Here is a 21,048-nt window from a genome sequence, read left to right as displayed (position 1 = left end):
GTTCCCCTTTTGAGGGGAGTATACTTGACTTGTTCCATTCAGTATCTCAAAAGGTGCTTACTCAGAAAATGTTTGTTGATTAAAACATTGAAATCTACATCCAGTAAAGGTTGACTATTCTTAATCTGAAGTAGCAACCTTCTAAGGCTCTATTAGCAAACACAAAATCTTCCCGTTTATTTCCCTTCTCTCTTATTTATCTCTCCTACAACACCAGTTCCTCCCCTACAGCCCATATTTTCTTTTTTTTCAAGGTAGGATCTTACTCTAGCCCAGGCTGACCTGGAATTCACTGTGGAGTCTCAGGGTGGCCTCAAAGTCACAGAGATCCTCCTACCTCTGCCTCCCAAGTGCTGGGATTAAAGACATGTGCCACTGCACCTGGCTAAACTCATAATTTCTACAAGATTAAAAAATTTAAATTTATGGTATAAATGAGCTCTTGAAAATTAAGGTATATTTAAAAGACTAAGTGAAAGGGTCACTGTTATGTACAACTTAAGTTATTTTCAAAAATGGAATTTTTAAAGAATGGAGGACAATATTATTTGAACTAGTTTCATCACTTAGGACCCAACCTTTAATCTGGGAGAGGTGAGTTTTATTTTGTCGTAATATTTTCTCTAATATATGGAGGCTGTGCTCTTATGGTAGCTCATAAAATTAATATTTTTACTTGTAATACAATATGTAATGACTAAACTTTATCACTGGCATTTTTGTATGCCTGTTGCTCTATGAAATGAATTAGAACTATTTAATTTAAAGCACTGTTTTAATCATACCCTCATTTTTACTTATTGGAATTTCATTGCCTGCTAATGTACTCTGGAGGATTCATAAAACATGATTGGCCAGGAGATTGTTCAATGAAGAATTTAGCTAATTTCTCAAGCTGACATAGATATGCACACCAATGTTCAGGAAAAAACAATTCTAAAATGTCAGAATTTTGTGGAAAATGAGGTTAAGTTTTGGCTTTTTGTACACTTTAGTTTTAGAAAAACATGGTGTATATCCTTCTGTCTATCTCTTCTTGAATATTGCCCCCAGCCTCTCCTTGAAAGAAAACAAAAACAGCCATTGTCATGATGGCTGGGAAGGTTTGTACCTAAAAAAAAAAAAACAAAAACAAAAAAAAACCTACTTCAAGGCTGGAAAGATGGTTTAGTGTAAGGCGCTTGCCTACAAACCCTAAGAACCCAAGTTCTATTCTCTAGTTCCTTCATAAGCCAGATGTACATGGTGGCACATGCATCTGGAGTTCGTTTGCAGTGGCTAGTGGCCCTGGTGTGTCCATTCTCACTCTCTTTCTCTCTCACTCTCTGATTCCAGTAAATAAATAAAAATAAATCTTAAAAAAACTACTTCATTGAGAAAAAAATGTTAAGAGCTCTACATATTTATTGTATACAACATGATGCCTTTGGAGTTTTGAGATTTTTGTTTGTGATTTACCATGAGGCTTACATAAAAACTTATAGTTATAAAGATCAATTCTAAGTTGATAACAACTTACCTTACATCACAGATGAGTCTTCACTACCCCCAAATACTGTGCTTTTGATGTCATAACTTTGTCTTTTTATTATTATGAATACACTAACACATGTCTATACCTGTAGTTATCTTTAACACTTTTAAAATATGTTATTGTTATTTTATTTATTAAAAAGAGAAAGGAACTTCAGACACATACAACACTATGTGCATCTGGCTTACATGGGTTCTGGGGAATTGAACCTGGGTCCTTAGGCAGGCTTCACAGGAAAGCACCTTCACCAGGAAGCCATCTCTCTAGCCCTATCTTTAATACTTTTTATGTTTTGAAATTTTATGCTAGAGTCATAATACCAAATACAGTGTGTACACTTGCACATGCACACACCCACACTCACAAAAATACACTTTATTGTGTAGGAAATAATGACAGTCATTCAGAACAGACACCATTGTTTTTCAGAGTGTTTTCAATTTGCAGCTAGTAAAATGGATGTGGAGCCATAGACACAGAAAACCAATGGCAGTTTCCTCCAGCTGTGAGTGTTCTACTCTCATGTGTTTATATGTTGCTAACTGGCACCCTTTCATGTCAACCTGAAGAAATCTAGAATTTCTTGAGATCAGCCAATGGTGATGAACTCAGTCAGCTTTTGTTTGTTTGGGAAGGTCTTTGGCTTCTAGTTCTGCATGATGACTTTGCCATTAAATTACTATTGGTTTTCAACTTTATTCTAAAATTGCTTGGATTACATTATTCCCCTCTCTTGGACTACATAGTTTCTGCTGAGTAATACCATGCTAGTCATGTGGGGTTCCCTTGTATGTGATGGAACATTTTTTTTCTCCCTAAATTCAAATTTCTGGTTTTTTTTACCATAACTTTAGCACACATGATATAATGTATTTTTTTAATTTTTTTTTTTTTTTTTTGAGAGAGAATGGGTTTGTCAGACCCTTCAGCATGCTGTGAAAGAACTCCAGTCACTTGTGCCTCCTTGTGCCCATGTGTAACATTGCATGATTGCATTACTGCATCTGGCTACATGGGACCTGGAGATTTCAACATGAGTTCTTAGGCTTCACAGGAAAGCACCTTAACCTTAACTCTCCAGCTGGAGAGTTATTTTAATGTATATTAGTGAAAACTTTTTTTGTGTTCAGTTTATTTGGAAATCATTGGGCTTCGTTGATTTCAGAGTGTAATTCCCCTCCCAGACTTGGAAATTTTCTGTCATTATTTCTTTAAAGTTTTTGCTCTTTACTCCTCTGATTTTTCTTTATATTCCTCAGACTAGGTACTTTCAAATTATCTGTTTGCAGGTCCACTGATTCTTTTTCCTCAGATTTTTTTTTCTCTAGACATGCTCACTCTACTCTCTTTGCTCTCTTCTGGTGAAGCCCAAGGATTGTAGGACTTCCCATGAAATTTCAAAGCAAAGCTATGTGCTGAAAAGCTTCCATTTATTTTCTAATATATATATATACAGCATACACACACATATATGTCTACACACACACACACACACACACACACACACACACACACACACACACACATAAATATATATATTCACAGGCTTCACATGCTGCTGGACGAACACAATGCTCTATACACTGACCTGCAAGTTGTACTGTCTCCTAAATAGTCACATTCACACAGGGTCTGGAGAGAGTTGAATTAATAAAATATGGCCAAGTTAGGGATGCAGCAATGAGCCATCTGGGGAATGTGTGCTGAAGTTACTGTGCCTACTGATTTGGAATAGGAAAAGCCACATTGCCTGTTTAGTCCAATAATGTGGTTATTGGTGCATAATTGATCTCTGCAACCAAAATCAAAGTTGACTAGATTCGTTCTGTTAGAAAATTTTCTAGCAATTAAAAAAACACCTAGGCCCATGTGTATTATTATAGATATAACTCTGTTGGAGTTAGAGCCTTTACTTCCAGCATTTTAGCATAGTATATTCAATGTATCTGGCACAAGTCTGATTATTTTTTGTAAACAATATGTTGTATCCATTGTGAAAGGACAAAATTCTCTGGGATTTGACCCTAAACACAAGTCAGGACACAAAGTATGTTAGCAAAAGCAGGACATGAAATGAGAGAGGACTCAGTTTCATAGAGAGGCAGGCTTTATTTGGGGAAAGCACGAGAAGGGCTCTGAGCAGGCAGATCAGAAGCCACGTCCCTTACAGACTAAGGACTACTTACGAGGTAGTGGGGGCCCAGAATTCTTTATTGCAGAGTGGTCCACCATGCCACAGGGCTTGGGCTATTTCAGGGAAGTGATAATCAGACAAGTGGTTTGGGCCGTTTCAGGAAAGTGATCACTGGGAGGGGTGGTTTGAGTCATTCTTGGGAAGCAGTTACAATTAACTGGCAGTTAGAGTCCAAAAAATGGAGAAATTCTGTTTCTAACAAAATGCCTTTGCCACTGTTCTCCTGGGCACTATTTGACTCAGTTTCCTGGTACATGTGGTGAAAATAGCCTTGACTCCTTCTAGAGGTGAAATAACCAAGGGACAGGTGATGCAAATTAATAGTTCTTGTCTCCTCTTGAGAGTGTCATTTGCTCTGTTGTTGATTGACATATTGGAAAATAACAACCATAATTTAGAAAACCATCTCTTCTAAAATGCCCTATTTGAAAATAATCACACTCATAGATTTTTGAAGTCTGAAAACCAAACACTGGCAGTCTCAACAATCTCATTCTGTGGGGAATGTCAACGTAGGAGGAGGGCGCACACCATGTAAATCAGCAGTGGTAGGCAGCACTTGCAATGACATTAGCCTTAGCGATTAAAGTGGCTGCCTTCTCAGGAGTGCTCAGTAGGTGTAAGTCCTGATTCAGATGTCTTTGCCCTTTTTGTAGAGAAGGTCCTGGCATACTATAGGTGATCAAAGAATACCATATGCATACGGGTGGTGGTGACAGTGCTGGGGCAGACATATAGAAAAGTGAAAGAAAGAAATGGAGAGACTCAAAAAAAACTTTATTTTTATTATTTTTATTATTTGAGAGAGAGAAAGAGAAAGAGGCAGAGAGAGAGAGAGAGAGAGAGAGAGAGAGAGAGAGAGAGAGAGAGAGAGAATGGGCATGCCAGGGCCTCCAGCCAATGCAAACGAACTCCAGATGCATGTGCCCCCCTTGTGTATCTGGCTTACTTGGGTCCTGGGGAATCAAACTGAGGTCCTTTGGCTTTGCAGGCAATTACCTTAACCATTGAGCCATCTCTTCAGCCCAGAGAGACTTTTTTAGTTATATGTAATTTATTGATGGTAACTTAAAAGAAAAATCAAGATATGTAAACATGTAACTGTATATACATACATATATCTACCTATAGGTACAAATATGTACCTATATGTATATGTACACATGTGGCCCACAGTATAACTCCAAGCTATGAATCTCTCTTTTTTATTGTACATTTAGCAATAGGATCTTATAAGATTTTTTTTTTTTTTTTTGAGGTAGGGTTTTACTCTAGCTCAGGCTGACCTGGAATTTACTATGTAGTTTCAGAGTGGCCTTTTACCTCTGCCTCCCAAGTGCTGGGATTAAAAGCCACCACACCTGGCTCAAATATTTAGCTTTTTTGTCTATTTGTTTGTTTGTTTGTCTGTTTTTTTTTTTTTTTTTCAAAATAGGGTTCCATTCTAGCCCAGGCTGACCTGGAATTCATTATGTAGTCTTAGGGTGACCTCATATTCACAGGGATCCTCCTACCTCTGTCTCCTCAGTGCTGGGATTAAAGGTATGCAAGCAAGTACCTTAACTGCTAAGCCATCTTGCCAGCCCTATAAGATATTTTTAAGGATGCTTATTTTCTTATTATGCTTGGACCCAACTCTATAATTTTTCTTCTTTCTAGAATGATGATGCTCTTCGCCTGGTGTCTAATTCAATGGTGTGGGTTCCAGAAGGAGGGATGCTGCAGATCACCAACAGAATCTTACGGGCTGAAGCTCCAGGTGCCAGAAGTGAAGATATCATCTATAAGATAGCACATGGTCACCCCCAATTTGGTAACTCATTTTCTTTGGCATGACTTCATCTTTGCTTTTAGAGATGTGGGACTTGCATTTATAACAACAGTGCTGTGTATGGGTTGAAATCCATATATGTGGAACTTCCTGATACTTCATTCATCTCACCTGAAAACAGAAAAATCATGATAACTTACTATACACCTATGTAGGTCATGTACTACATGTTATAGGTACAATATCTACATATACATACCATCTAACATAATAATATATGTCTAAGTACTTTCATTTTGCACATTAGGAGACTGGGATAAAGCAGATTTCTAAAAGTAATTTCAAAGGTCAGGCTTTCGCCCTTGATCTTATATTCTTTTCAGGCCATCTACAGAATTCTTCTTGACAATGCTTAAAAAGAAATGACACGGAAATATCATCCAGCGTTCCCCATTGTTACATCTGAATACAATAGTCTGAGAAATTTCCCATTATCATCAACTAGAGATGCTGGATACATTTTACCAAGTATTATGAGGTGCTCATAGCTGACCTCTCAAGAACTGAATGAAATCTCCATTTGCCATCAGCAGACTCAGCATGGAAGTCCATGACAAGTCCATGAGCTGATGTCACAGCTCTCCTGAGATAGTCTGTGGGCATCTCATCTCATAACCTGAGGATTAGGATTTAAAACCTGAAAACATATAGAGCTGGAATTAATATGCTTCCTAAGGGCTGGAGGGATGGCTTAGCAGTTAAGGCTCTTGTCTGCAAAGCCAATGGACCATGGTTCAATTTCCCAGGACCCACGTAAGCTAGCTTCACAAGGTAGCACATGTGTCTGGAGTTCATTTGCAGTGGCTCGAGGCCCTGATGTGTCCATTCTCTCTCTCTCTCTCTCTTTTGTTTTTTTGAGTTAGTGTCTCACTCTAGCACAGGCTGACCTGGAACTCACTATGTAGTCTCAGGGTGGCCTCGAACTCATGGTGATCCTCCCACCTCTGCCTCCCCAGAGCAGGGATTAAAGATATGTACCACCACACCTGGCTTCTCCCTCCCCCACCCTGCCTCTTTCTAACACAAATAAATAAATAAAAAGAAAAGAAAAGAAAGTAAAACAAAAGATGCTGCCTAAAACCAGAACCTTGGGAGGACAATCCTTCCCTCAGCCTAACAGAATAGGAGCAAAGTTTTCCCTCTTAGAGAGCTGCCCCAGGAACCTGCCTGTCTTTCTTAGGACTCAGACCATAGCAAAGTCTGTTGATTATGCAAAACTGAAGCCTGTTCTCCTGAAGGCCCAAGGTTAAGTTATGCTATTTGCCCTGTCCATAATACTCAGAGCTGAGAAAATATATGAAAGTTAATCTTGGCCTAGGGACACTTCTTGGGGTCCTTGAAGAAATCAGTACTTACTTCAGTGGAAGGCCCATTCTCAACCTGGCCACATGGGACCCTCACAGCTATAGCCAGAAAGTTTTTGCACAAATCTTGAAAGTATAAACATAGGAGGAAACAATCTTGAGTACTATAACCAAAACAAACATGATTATTAAAGCTAAACAATTTCAAATAAAGAATCAATCTTATAAAAATTTTGAAATAAGTATATTGAAAGTGATTTATGGACATGAAAGAAGGGATTTAATATGTAAAGAAATAAAAAGTGCTATAAAAATGAAGGTGCAGGTAATTTTTAAAAAATATTTTATTTTTTAAAAATATTTTATTTTTTATTTATTCATTTATTTGACAGAGAAAGAGGGAGAGAGAGAGAGAGAGAGAGACAGAGACAGAGAGAGACAGAGAGAGAACGGGTGCATCAGGGCCTTCAGCCACTGCAAATGAACTCCAGACACGTGCACCTCCTTGTGCATCTGGCTAATGTGGGTCCTGGAGAATCGAACCTGGGTCCTTTGGCTTTGCAGGCAAATGCCTTAATCGCTAAGCCATCCCTCCAGCCCAAATATTTTATTTTTACTTATTATTTGAGACAGAAAGAAAGAGAGAGGAGAAAGAGAATGAGGCATGTCAGGGCCTCTAGCCACTGCAAACAAACTCCAGACCTTGTGTATCTGGCTTACGTGGGTGCTAGGTAATTGAACCTGGGTGTTTGGCTTTGCAGACAAGTGCCTTAACTGCTAAACCCAGCTTTTTTTTTTTTTTAAAAAAAAAAAAAAAAAAAGGCCTCTGTGCCCAGGTTAAGCTCAAATTCCTAGACTCAAGTGATCCTCCTGCCTCAGCATCCCAAGCGATAGGACTGCAAGCACTACCATGTCCAGCTTAAGCAAAAAGTAGTGTGTGTGTGTGTGTGTGTGTGTGTGTGTGTGTGTGTGTGTGTATTCTGTGTTGGGTATCTAGTTCAGTTAGTAAAGTTCTTACCTTGCAAATGTGGATACCTGTCTGCCTGAGTTTAGTCCTTAATACCTATGTAAGTGCTGGCCATGGTGGTGTGTGCCTGCAGTCACAGACAGGTAGATCCCTAAGACTCACCAGCCAGAAAGTCTAGCCTAATCAATGGGCTTCAGAGAGACTCTGTCCCTAAAAGAGGTAGATGACATACCCGAGGGTAATACCTCCATACACATTTGCATGCACACTAGCACACACAAGTGCTTCCACATACATACAAACATACATGCCTGAACACCATACACACACAAATACGCAAAAAGTAAACAGACGAAATTTTAAATACTAAATTAGTCACGTAAAAATTATCATAATTTAAAAGTGAAAACTCATTTGTCACATTAAATAAAAGAGAAAGAATAATCTGTTTTTCTGTAGTGAGGGAAAAATTTGACGATGGATAATTTAAAGTAATTCTAATATACACAGAGATATTGGAAAATTTAATCTAATAAAGAATTGACATTATAACCATAAGATAGTCCAATTGATGTGTCATGTATTATAACTGTGTGACCCTGAGATAGTCAAGCATGCTCCCTTGAGCCTTGGGTTTCTTTGGGAAATTAAGCAAGATATTTTTTTTAACCTTTCATTTTAAAGTAATCCTGGACTTAGTTAAAAGTTGCAAAAATAATATAGAATGTTCTTAAATGTCCTTTACACATTTTCTCCTAATATTAATATTTAATGTGACTAGAGAACAATTATTGAAATTAGGGAATTGACATTGACCCAATACCACTTAACTGATCTGTAGAGCTCATTCAAATGTTTCTAGTCTTCTCACGAATGCTATTTTTTTAACCAATCCAGTATGCCAAATCGCATTTGTCATATCTCCTTAGTTTCTCCAAACAATGTGTAACAGTTCCTCTATATCTTTTATGTCCTTGACTCTTTTGAAAATCACTGCTTAAATATTTGCAGAATATTAGCCAAAGTCATTCCTAGATTAAGGCCATTCCTTTGCTACTGTCACTGTATTGTATTTGGAATGTATGATATCACTGGGTCTTATTATTGGTGAAGTTAACTATGATTATTTGGTTTAAATACTATCTGCCAAATTTCTCCATGTCAAAGTACATGTAATTAATACGTAGCCTGTTTTCATCTTATTTTCACCACTGACTTCAAGCAAAATAACTTTCAAGTCCTTTTCATTTCCTGAAGCCTGTGACTCTTGTGAAGTATTAAATTCCCTAACTTTATCTTGATTGTTAAAGGCCAAAAATTAAGCCCCTGGAGTCCATAGAAACAGCCTAGTATTTCATTAAATTTTAAACAGATAATGCTGAATTAAATGGTTTTTAAGCAGATAAAAGTTTGCCATTTCAGCTTAGTAAATGCCAGGTAGCTTTTACTGTGACCCTTTCCTACTCTAACTCATTTAATTAACTATATCCCATGAGCATAATCTCTCTGTGTGTCTCATTCTTGTTACTAATAATCAAATCACGTTACCCTTGGGAACAACGCAAGAGTGGTGGGAACTGGACACCCACAGAACTCTACTTATATCCATCTGTCCCAGTTGAAATGTACCTGTAAAGCACTTCCCTCTTTGCCTCCTGGCTGCTGTGCGCTCCCTTGTCACTTTAGAGCATTCATGTTGGACTTTAAGCTGTTTGTGAAGAAATGACCCTAACATGGAGCCAAATGTTAATTGCTTCTTATAGTATACGCATAAGGGACCTGAATATGTCCAGTAGTGGTGACTATTTTTTGAACCCCTAGTACTTGGGGGCAAAGGCAGGAGGTTTGGCACTTGTACGTTCCAGACCCGCCTGAGTTACACAGCAAGAACCTGTCAAAAAAAAAAAAATTCAAGCCCAATCACTTCCATACTCACCATTGTTTTCGAAAATGTTTTAGAAAGTTGATGAATACTTAGCTGCTTCATAGATAAGAAAGTAAGTTTACCTTGGGGTGAAGAGGGAGAATCTCACTAACTTATTTCCAACCCTTTTTACCATAGTATGAGATGATAACAGATGACCTCAATCCCAACATAATTCATGGTGATTCAAGTCAGATTCTAATTTTCATAAGTCATGATTTTTCCTCCTCAAAGTTCTTGGTTAATATATAAACCTCAGAATAATGTACACCTCATATGCCTGTCTGTGTTTCAAGCATGGAATTTCGCATATGTAAAGTGTCATTCCTTTGTCTTAACACTATGCTAGAGCAGCATCGAGGTTCTTAATGCACAGTGTAGCTCTCCTCCCTCCACAGTGGGACTTGCTGTTTCTCCGTGTCTCCAGCCTTGATAGCAATGCACTTGTCTCCAACATTCCCAGTGCTGAACTCTCCATTCTCTCTGCACCCCTCTCATCTTTCTGCATAGGGCCTGCAGCCACCCAGCTTGTGAAGGCGAGCTTTCTCTCTTTCCTCTCCCACAGCCACTCTTGTCAGCTTGCATTCATACTGTTTGCTCAGTGGCTTGTATATCTGTGTCTGTCCAGTCTCACCTTTCTTACTATAGTTCAGGACTATGTCTCTACTCTGGATTTTGCAGTAGCCTCATAGTTGATTATGCCCACATCCTGTGTTCTAAACTGGTTCATGACATTCACCCCAGAAAGTCTCCCTGTGGCTCCCAGTTGCTTATGAGATAATCTTCAGTCTCACCTTCAGAAATGGCATCTGGATTATCTGTGAATTTCCCGCTACTAGCACGGTGGATAGTACTCAATAGAAGTACACAGGGACAGTTTGTTCAATTGAAATTAGACAATATCTATGATACCTACAATCTGTGCAGCATGGAGTTGATATAGGAAAGCTATTTCATAAGGTAGTTTTAGGAAAATTCTGCTTTGCTTTTCTATTACAAAGCCAAACAGCTGGGTAATATGTAGTTGAATATTTTCTATCCTGCTCTTTACATTTTCAATGTGCCAACTTGCTTTCAGAATATTTCACAACTATATTCACATGCATAAACAGTCTTCATCCCGGGAAGCCATATCTGCTAACAGCATCTTATGAATATAATTCGAAGTAGAAGAAACTGCTGATAGAATTTTTGACTTAGGAGCAAATGGAAAGTACAGGAAAACTAGAGGGGGATGATTCCACATGATTATATCAAGAAAAGTCGTGCTGCTCTGCTCTTGTTTTAGTATTTTGTTGCCATACAGTATGTTATGCTCATTTTAACTTGAATTTAGTACACATAAATATTAGAATGAGTGTTTACTTTCAGTTACAAGACAGATTTCTCTAGAGTAATCAAAATGTGCTACCAATTTTGAGAAAACAAATGTGCTGTCAGTTATCCAATATGTCTAGTGTGTTACATTCTAGATATCCTCCCACAGACCATTTTAAAAATAGAGACATAGACAGCGTCATAGCCAGTCTGTCTCTGTCTTTCCCGCCATACGCACAGGCACGCACATGCACACTCCTATTCCTCTTATTGTTGAAGTGGTAGGGTGGATGCTTTGAGATTTATTGTTATACCAGGAATTATAGCTTCTTTTCAGCAGTTCATCCCTGTTTTGGCTTGGTCTTCACTTGAAGGCATATTCTTGTGAAATTTTAATTGTTTCTGTAACACCTCTGTATTTGTGATTGCACTTGAAGATAAAAGCTTCGGGTGACGAATTAACAGTAAAAACACGTTGGCAGTATTTGGATTTAGGTTTCCTTGCTTCAGTTCAAATAAAGTTTAAAGAGTAAAGCAGAGAGCATGGTAAGTTATTTACCAGGGTAAATACTGATATGTGTGCAGAAAATAATGATGGTTTGTAACAGCTTCATGACCAAGAATATGAGCTTCAGATTCAAACCCTTCTCTTCTACCTACCAGTCATATGACCTCTAACATGCTTCTGCACCTCTCTGTGCTTAAACTCTATACAGTGGACACGCTGATAACATCATTCAGAAGGACTAAGTAGAAATAAATACAGATTACTAACATTCTTTTTAGCACCCCTGTGTGTTGCAGGTTCAACATCCTTTATCCTACATGCTTGAGACCAGAAGTACTTAAGATTAAGAATTTTTAAATTTTTAGAATATTTGCAAATAAATAACAAGACATCTTGCAGTTAAGACCTTAGTCTAAGCAAATGATTCATTTATGCTTCATATATCTTTTATACGTTTCCTGAAGGTAATTCTATATGTTTTAGTTTATGAGCTCTGACTATTACCTGTTAAATGGTGTCCATCTAGGATAGAATTTTATAGTATGGTGCCATGTTGGTACTCAGAAAGAGTTTGGGATCTGGAAGCTTTTTTGAGCTTTGGATTTGGAGATTAAGGGTGATCCCTTGGTATTCTTCTCCCTTACCCCTTGAGTAACCCAAGGTTTAGAGAGTGTGAGTGAACTCGTGTAGTTAGGAGAGGGTTTGAATATAGAATGTTCACATAGAATGCAGTGCCTGAGAGGAACTTTCTAGACTTAGCTATTGGCCAGAATTTTCTCAGGAATAGCTTTCTCTGATTTTTTTTTTCTCATTTTCCATTGTGTTCATTATCTAAGTCTTACTGGCTAGAAACATTTTGTATGGGCTGGAAAGATGAATCAGTGGCTAAACACACTTGCTTACAAAGCCTAGTGGCCCAGGTTCAAATCCCCAGTAGCTACATTAAGCCAAATGCACAAAGTGGTACATGCATTTGGAGTTCATTTAAAGTGACAGGAAAACATGATGTGTCCAGTCCCCCACCTTTCTCTGCTTGCAAATAAATTAATAATATTTAAAAAGATTTGTTGTTGCTACATAGAAAGTTATATGTAGAAAAGAATCTATTCAGTAGCCAGCATACACTGGTTGTCTGTTTGCAGATTGAGTCTCATGTAATCTTTTTTTTTTTTGGTAGGGTCTTGCTCTAGCCCAGGCTGACCTGGAATTCACTATGTGGTCTCAGGGTGACCTCAAACTCATGGTGATTCTCCTACATCTGCCTCCCGAGTGCTAGGATTAAAGGTGGGCGCCACCATGCCCAGCTTCATGTATTCTTAATAAATATGAGTCAGCAACTTTTTACCTAAATTGCCCTTGGATGGTTTTTGGTGCTTCTAATGAAAGACCAGAATTCTGTGCCTAAAAATGGACCCAGTGATGTCTAATGTTATTGTCTATTCTTTCTCCTTAGATAAAAATGAAGTGTGTCATTTCTTTCAAGTCATTTTTTTTTTTTTAAGGAATGATGAGCAGGAAAAGCTGCAGCTTGTTTTTTCCAGAGGTCCTTTCTAATGATGTATGTCCTGTGCTTTCCTAGGGGAGCTGGTCCTCTTGATGAACATGCCTGCAGACAGTCCGGCTGAGGAAGGTCATCACCTGCCTGATGGGAGGACTGCCTCCCCCACCAGCACCTTCACCCAGCAGGACATCGATGAAGGGATTTTGTGGTACAGGCACTTCGGAGCCTCTGCCCAGAGTGACCCCATCCACTTCCAGGTGTGCTCCCCGCCCTGACTTCTTCAGGGTGATGAAAGCCAGTGTTCTTACTCATGATCAATCTGGGTGGCTTTCTGCAATTGCCCTTTTAGGGGAAGAAAGTTGTGATGGGTAGCATTAAGAGCCCTAAAAATGTGTTAATTCAGATATTTCCATATGCGTCATCACCCATGACAAGTGACTTACATCAAATAATAGCCAAGAGATTAAGAAAAAAAATCTTCATAATATAAAAATAGCATATGTATGAAGAAAAAAAAAATCATCTTTTTCTGTGTTGAGATCATTGACTTACAGCCAAATTCAGTGTGAGTTCTGTCACTTATTAGCTACATTTAGGCAAATAACTTTGCAAAATCCTGTGCTTCAGTTTTCTCACTTGAGAAATCAAACTATTGCGAGGATTTGAGAAGCATTTCGACTGAAACAGACTAAAGTTGTAGGCACTGCTTAGGGGTTTGTTATTATCATTTATAAGTATCCACAAAATACTAGACCATAATGAGGCCTGCGAAAACTGAAGAACGGGAAAGAACTCTAGATATGGTCTCTGACCATTATGAATTTAAGTAGAGATTTGTAATAAAAAGGTAAATAAAAATGCTAAACCACTTGGAATATTGAAAATGGTCTTCCAGGTAAGTGTAGGTCTTTAGAGGAAATCAAAGCAGTAAACTATTAATAACTATTAATGAGGGAGAAATGATGTCAAAATTTACATGATATGGACAGAATCATATTAAAAGAAAATTGATAGTCCTATTTATTATTGAGCAGGAAAGCACAAAAGTAAATGGACTGAGTGTTGAACTCAAGAAGGCTCAGTGGGTATAGTGCTTGCCTCACAAGCATGAATGTCTGAGTTTGGATTCCAGATGCCATGTAAAATGCAGAAGCTGTGGTGGGTTTCTGTAATCCCAGCACCACCTACAGTGAGATAATGAGATAGGAGGCAGAGATGAGATTTCCCTAGAAGCTTGCAGACCAGCTGGCCTGGCAAACAAAACAATGAATATGAGACCCTGCCTCAAGCAAGGTACAAAGCGAAGACCAACACCTGAATGTTGCCTTCGGACCATCACATGCTCACTTGGCATGGCAGATGTATGCCTACATTCACACCCATGAATATGCACACACGCATGTACACGCTCACAAAGAACATGGAGAACAGCGGGTGAAACCCAAGGACAACAGAAGGAAGGAATAAATAGAGATGAGCAGAGGAATTGAGTACAAAACCTGATTCTTTGGAAAGAACAATAAACTTAGACCAACCTCTGGCAGATATAATTTGAAAATAATGAAGCAGAAGTACAAAGAACTAAGGAATTACAAATGAGAAAGCAGAAACAAACAGGAGATAGAGCAGAAGTTGGTAAGGTGTCATAAAAATCACATATGTTCCTGGTGATCAGCCAACACTGTGTCACCTCAAAGTCGGAGGCCTTTCCTTTGTCTAGGGAATCCAACTGGGAATAAACTACCCATGATAGCTCAGCTTGTCTTGTTCAATTACTATGCATTCCTCTTCTAATGCCTCCTCACGTGTATATCTTCGTTGCTTGACTCATTTGTACCATATGAAAGACATGCTTTCCTAAGTACAGGTTAGTGTAAATTTTGAAAGTTATTAAGATGAGATTATACTGAGCCTCTTGAATGTCCAATAAGTGAGAAATTGCTCTGAGCTGTTTGCCCAAGTTAACTTCTCATTTTTAGCACCTGAGGACTGCAACAGTCATCAGAGAATGAGCAATTATAGAGACAAAGACCTTAATCAAAAGAAGTCACAACTTGGCCAATGAGAACCCAAGGTTTTCCTTGTCCTTTCCAGGGTGGGTAGGGAGGCAGAAAAAGAGAGAAAGAGAAAGAGAGGGGAGGTCAATTTGAAACCTTTCCATGAAGGGGGTTCTAAGAACTTGCTTATAATGACAAGTTGACAATAGTTACAAGCAGGCTACCAGATGGGTAAAATAAAATAGTAAAAAACAATATAGTAGAAGGCACTGATAAAAACAAAACAAAACAACAACAACAACAAAATAACTAAAGCCAGACATCATGGTGAATCTCCATAACTCTAGCTCTTGGGTGGCAAGAGACAGAAGGAACAGATGTACAAGCTCATTCTCAGCTACAAAGCAAGTTCAAGGCCAACCTGGGATACATGAAACACTATCTCAAACAAACAAACAAACAAACAAAAACAGTAGCGGGGGAAAAAATGAACTCACCAAGATTTAAGACATATAACTGAACATTATAGCTTAAAAAGTGAAAATTATTCTCTTTGGTGTCTTCACTCTTTTGCATAAAACATGTTTAGAACTACTTGAAATTGCTTTCAAAGTGTTAGAGCTATCCTTTATAATATACTCAAGAGTGACAGCATATAATTTCCTGGAAGTGGGTTTGAAAATATAGCAAAAATAACCAAAAATCATTCCGAATCATGTTTGGCAAGTAAAAGTGTGGTAATTATTTTGGTGAAGAAAAGGAGTAATTATGAGTGTATGTGAACTCCCTCTGAAGGCATTCCCAAAAAAGGTGCATTCTGAACACTGACAGCATCTTTATCACAAGCATGCAACAGCTCTCGGAGATTATGTTTTCCTGAACATAAAAGTGTTGCTGTTTGTTTTTAGAGTTCCATTACTGTATAAGCTCACCTGATATCTTAATTTGAAATGAACAGACACTATAACCATGTAAAGAAGTGGTTGGCAACTTTTCCATGAATCACCTTGCTGTCCCTAGAGGAGTTTAAACTAAAATAGATGCTGTTGTAACGGTTCTTTTTTTTCCTTCCCTTTTCTTCCCTTTAAAGCCAGAAATGCAACGTAATGACTTGCATAGATTTAATTCCATTTTAATGTTGATGTGCTGTCATGAGCCATCAATGCATCCCATCTGTTACTTTGATTGCAAGATTTGGGATTTATGTAATGTGAGTGGTATTTTAAAGCAGAGGTAGAACAGTGAGAAGAAGGCATGCACATTCACAGGCACTTCTGGTATGGGAAAACAATACTAGATTTGGTATATTCACTTCCCAGTGACACTGTCTCAGGGATGTGGCTTGAAAAAGACTGACAAATTTCACTATCAACATCTTTACTGGGAAGCCAGATTGATTCATTTGCTTAATATGCCCATATTTCACTACCTGCCCAGTGTTCTTTTTTATTTATTTTTTGTTCATTTTTATTTATTTGAGAGTGACAGACAGAGAAGAAAGAGGCAGAGAGAGAGAGAGAGACAAAGAGAGAGAGAGAGAAATGGGCACGCCAGGGCCTCCAGCCACTGAAAATGAACCCCAGATGCATGGGCCCCCTTGTACATCTGGCTAACGTGGGTTCTGGGGAATTGAGCCTTGAACTGGAGTCCTTAGGCTTCACAGGCAAGCGTTTAACCACTAAGCCATCTCTCCAGCCCTTAAAAAAAATTTTTTTTTTAATGAGTGAAAAACATATCTCCTTTCCTAATTTCTTAAATCTTTAAATGATCTGCATCTTGACACCAGGCATCTGAAGTGGTCTAGATAGAGACAGAGAAGACAGTTTTCCTGTTGCAGACAGCTGCTAGTCTCACCTTCTTTCTGAGGAACAGGACCCTGTTCCTGTCATGAGAAATGAATATAGCTGTCTGTGGCCACATAGGTTCAGCAGTTCCTGCGACAGGATGAGGCCGAGCAAACAGTGGAGGCAGGGGAGGCGAAAGGGCAGCTCGGAAGCTCTAAGAGGGAACAAGAAACTGCGGGGAAAAGCAAGCTTTAGTAGCTTGTTTCTTAAGACAGAATCTCACTAGACAGCCCAGGCTGGTCTCCAAGTCACAGTCCTTCCCCCTCAGCCTCTCAAGTGCTGAGATTACAGATGGACTATCGCCATGCCCAGTTCATTTTCCAGTATTGTAAAGCAAGAAAAAGTTGATTTTGAGACCACTATCTAACTGTAAATGTTATTGAACTTGTTCTGCAGTGATGAGACCACTTGCAATTTATTATCGAGGTGTCAATATCTATACCGAGGAAAGATGAAATGAATGGAATAAAAAATGTGTTATAGACTCTAATAACACATTATATAGCCATCAAAATGCCCACTTGCAAAAATGTTTAATGCCATAGCAAAATATCATCAGATTAAATTAGAAACAAAGAGTATACAACAACATACAAGTTTAGGTATATCTGGACAGAAAAAAAGGTTAAATTTAAATATATTAGTGCAGTAATAATCACTCTCATGTAGTAAAATTGTGGGTGATTTTGAAATTTCTTATTTATACTTTACTGGATTTTCTGAATTGCTTAAGATACTTATGTAGCTTTTTATGAACAGAGGATGATTAACAATATAATATGAGGAACAAAATGAAATTTATAATGCAGGAACATCTAGAATTCAAAACAGATGGTTTAAAGGGGGGGCTAAAGTATATGCATTCTGCCCACTAAAAGATGAGGACCTCATCAAGCTGGCTTTGTTTTGCAGGTGTCCCGAACTACTGATGCTAAAACCCACCTGGAAAGTCACTTGTTCAACATTGCAATCTTACCACAGACACCTGAGGCACCTGAACTCTCCCTGGGGACATCTCTCCACATGACCGTGAGTTGGGTGGGAGGCCTCTTGCTTTCCTCTCAGAAGAAACCCACAGAACCTTGAGCAGGTGTCCTGGATTTGGATGTAATAAATGCTTGTCCCAAAATGCAGCCGCCAGTGCAAACAAGAACAGTTGTAAACACATTTCTCACTGACTTGAAAAAGGAAGTTGAAGTTACTGCAGTAGAAGGAAGATTGCATGGAACTTACCTTGACCTTTCATCTATTGCCCTTGTCCTTTCCATAGCATCCCACATAGCTATAGGGACTCTTCTGGAGTACCTGGAAGAAACTGAAGCCAATGTCCATGTAATCAGTACTGTATAATTATTCAGCCAGTTTGAGTACTACTTAGCAGGAGGAACATAGCATTTTTTAAAAGCCCTATTAGAAAATTTCTCTCATAGTGCACCTTCTTAGAGAAGGTGGTGGCAATGCTGAATCCAGAGACATATGTAGCCATGAATTGTCCACATGAAAATTTAGGAGCAGGTGACTGGAGTGGAGGGTGGTGGCTCAGAACATCAAGAGCACATGGAAGACCAGAGGTGAGAGAGCGTATGAATGCTGGGAAATAACAAATAGTCGACTGGACTGGGGAAAGTAGGAAGGCAGAGGAGGCACAGTGGTGAGGTGGAGTTCACTGCACCAGATCACAGAAGGCCTGTGGGATGTGTGACAAGATGACACTTGCATGTGCCCATGAAGCCCAGTTCAGACAATTAGGACTTCACTGTAACTCTAAGTCTAGAATAAATGGAATGCCACACTGTTCTTGCAGGCAGAGCCACAAGCTCACAAGACCCTGTAAATTAATTATTATGGGTACATGTCTTAGTTAGCACCCACATAATTACACTCCAAAGTAGTACATCAGCCTTGAGCCACAACAAAGAGAGCAGCAATAGTTTCAGAAATTATGGGTCTGGGGCATGACAGAGACATAAAAGGGGAAAATAGAAAGATTTTAATGAATAGCTGGTATCGGCATTTCCACCGTAAACTGTAATTTAAAGAAATCATAATTCAGCAGCACTATAAAGTCTATAATTCATCATTCTGACTACAAGAACTTGGATCAGAATTTTCTCTAAACTATAAAGAAAAATATGCACATACTTTTCTTGCCAAATGCTAAGCAGTGTTATTTTGAGTTTAGAAGGGAAAAAAAAAATGGGCCAGAAGCCATGGAGATGGTGCCATTCTATTGTGCTATTGGACTTCTAAAGAGATTTCAGGTTGCATAATCTTTAGTTTCTGGTTGCATATTTGCAAATTAGATCCATCTGGTTGAAACTAGTATCTCTCAAAAGCTAGTTTACTGTAAAATATGGTTTGTTTACATTACTGAGAATATATGTGTCTTATAGTCCTTTTGACATTAATTAGCATTATTGCTATAGGACATACTTATAATATGTGACAGAAGCACATTCTCAATTTGGTGGCTTGGATTCATGCAGATACACAAGTTTTGTACATATTTGGTTACTGCATTATGAGTGTGCATGGTGAATAGATACAAGGTGTATTTGTACATGTGTTTAGAAATAAGAGTCTGCCTCTTTGTTCTTCTGTTTGTTCCTTCATAATCACTTTGAACTCCTAGTTGATGACAAATACTAAAGAAAACATTGAAGATTCAGTGACCTTAAAATGTAGGCTCTAGGGCTGAAGAGATGGCTTGGTGGTTAAGCGCTTGCCTGTGAAGCCAAAGGACCCTGGTTCAAGGCTCGATTCCCCAGGACCCACATTAGCCAGATTCACAAAGAGGCGCACATGTCTGGAGTTTGTTTGCAGTGGCTGGAGGCCCTGGTGTGCCCATTCTCCCTCTCTCTCTCTCTCTGTCTCTCTCTCTCTCTCTCTCTCCCTCTTTCTCTCTCTGTCTGTCACTCTCAAATAAATAAATAAAAATAAACAAAACTTTCTTTAAAAAAAATGCAGGCTCTAGTTTTAAGGATCTTTGCATCTACAAGACAGCTGAATAAACCAGCAGGGATAATACAGTGATGAATGCCACGGCAAAGCAATTCTGTGGGAGCACACGGGAGGAAACCTTATACAATAGGCACAGAGAGTCACTAAAGGCTTCCTCTAGGAGAAGAGCTAAGCTAGTTGAGTATAATTATTTCTAGATTATGTTTCTCAAAATCTGATTTAAACCTGCATTGGAATCCCCTAGGGACTTCGTTAAAGTGCAGATTATTGGAACCCGCTCCAGAGTTGTCTAATTCATCAGGTCTGGTGTACAGTCAAGAATATGCATTTCTAGCAAGTCCCCAAGGCAGTGCTGCTTGCTGCTGCTCAAATCACCACACGTGAAGGCCCACAAGTTTCGGCTCAAACAGAAATTCATCCTAGGCAACAGAAGCAACAGATGGAAAAGGGTGAAACACAGAACATGACACATAAGAAGAATTAAAGATAGTTGCTTTGGCTAGAGCTTAAGTTTCTAGGTGTAAAAGCAATAAGAAATGGCAGTCAGGTCGTGGAGAACCTTAAAAATAGAAGAAGTTCCATTTTGTCCCCAAATATTATTGGTTCAAGAAGGGGTTGAAGAGTTTATAGCAGAAAAGTGTCCTGACCATATTTTTAATGATCAGTTTAGGAAGATCAGCATGGTTTGCAGAGCTCATAGATGGGGTCATATACAAAGCAAATAGATTCTTGCAGTCACCTAGAATAGGCAAGGTTAATAACATGAACCCCACTCAGTGGCAATAAAGGTTCAGAGTTATGGAGATCTTCAAGGGATGACTACACTCATGCCATGATCATGATAACATTATTCATAGTAGCCAAGACATGAAAGCAATCTAAATCCCATGTTGTAGACAGCTTCAGTTGCTGGGATGAACATCCAAGCCAGACACAGTTTATGGGAGGAAGGGTTTTATTTTAAGCTTCTAGATCCAGAGTGAAGCGCTAACAGTGGCAGAGGAAGCTGCTTCCATATATCCAAACAGAGAAAAACAACCAAACAGCCAGCAAACACCAAAAGCAGCAGCAGGGATCTGCAGCAAGCAGGTCCCCCAGAGCTCAAACTTTCTCTGCATACCTGTGAGCTGGAACCAGATCTGTCTACAAACACACCTTTGGGCTGG

General features: G+C 38.8%; 1 protein-coding gene across 3 annotated transcripts in view; it reads left to right on the top strand.

Annotated features, from left to right (window-relative positions):
* The window catches only part of Fras1 (Fraser extracellular matrix complex subunit 1), a 482,271-nt gene that overhangs the window by 339,460 nt on the left and 121,763 nt on the right, over positions 1-21,048 (top strand). For all 3 annotated transcript variants that reach the window (XM_045144057.1, XM_045144056.1, XM_045144058.1), the window contains 3 exons: positions 5,388-5,541; positions 13,159-13,337; positions 17,834-17,950. In XM_045144057.1, the coding sequence (XP_044999992.1) occupies positions 5,388-5,541; positions 13,159-13,337; positions 17,834-17,950 (450 nt within the window). The remainder of the gene's footprint in view (positions 1-5,387; positions 5,542-13,158; positions 13,338-17,833; positions 17,951-21,048) is intronic.

This window comes from Jaculus jaculus, chromosome 2, assembly GCF_020740685.1.
Source record: "Jaculus jaculus isolate mJacJac1 chromosome 2, mJacJac1.mat.Y.cur, whole genome shotgun sequence".
NCBI lineage: Eukaryota > Metazoa > Chordata > Mammalia > Rodentia > Dipodidae > Jaculus > Jaculus jaculus.
The sequence above is the reverse complement of the archived record's forward strand: the minus strand, read 5'-3'. Positions and strand labels throughout refer to the sequence as shown.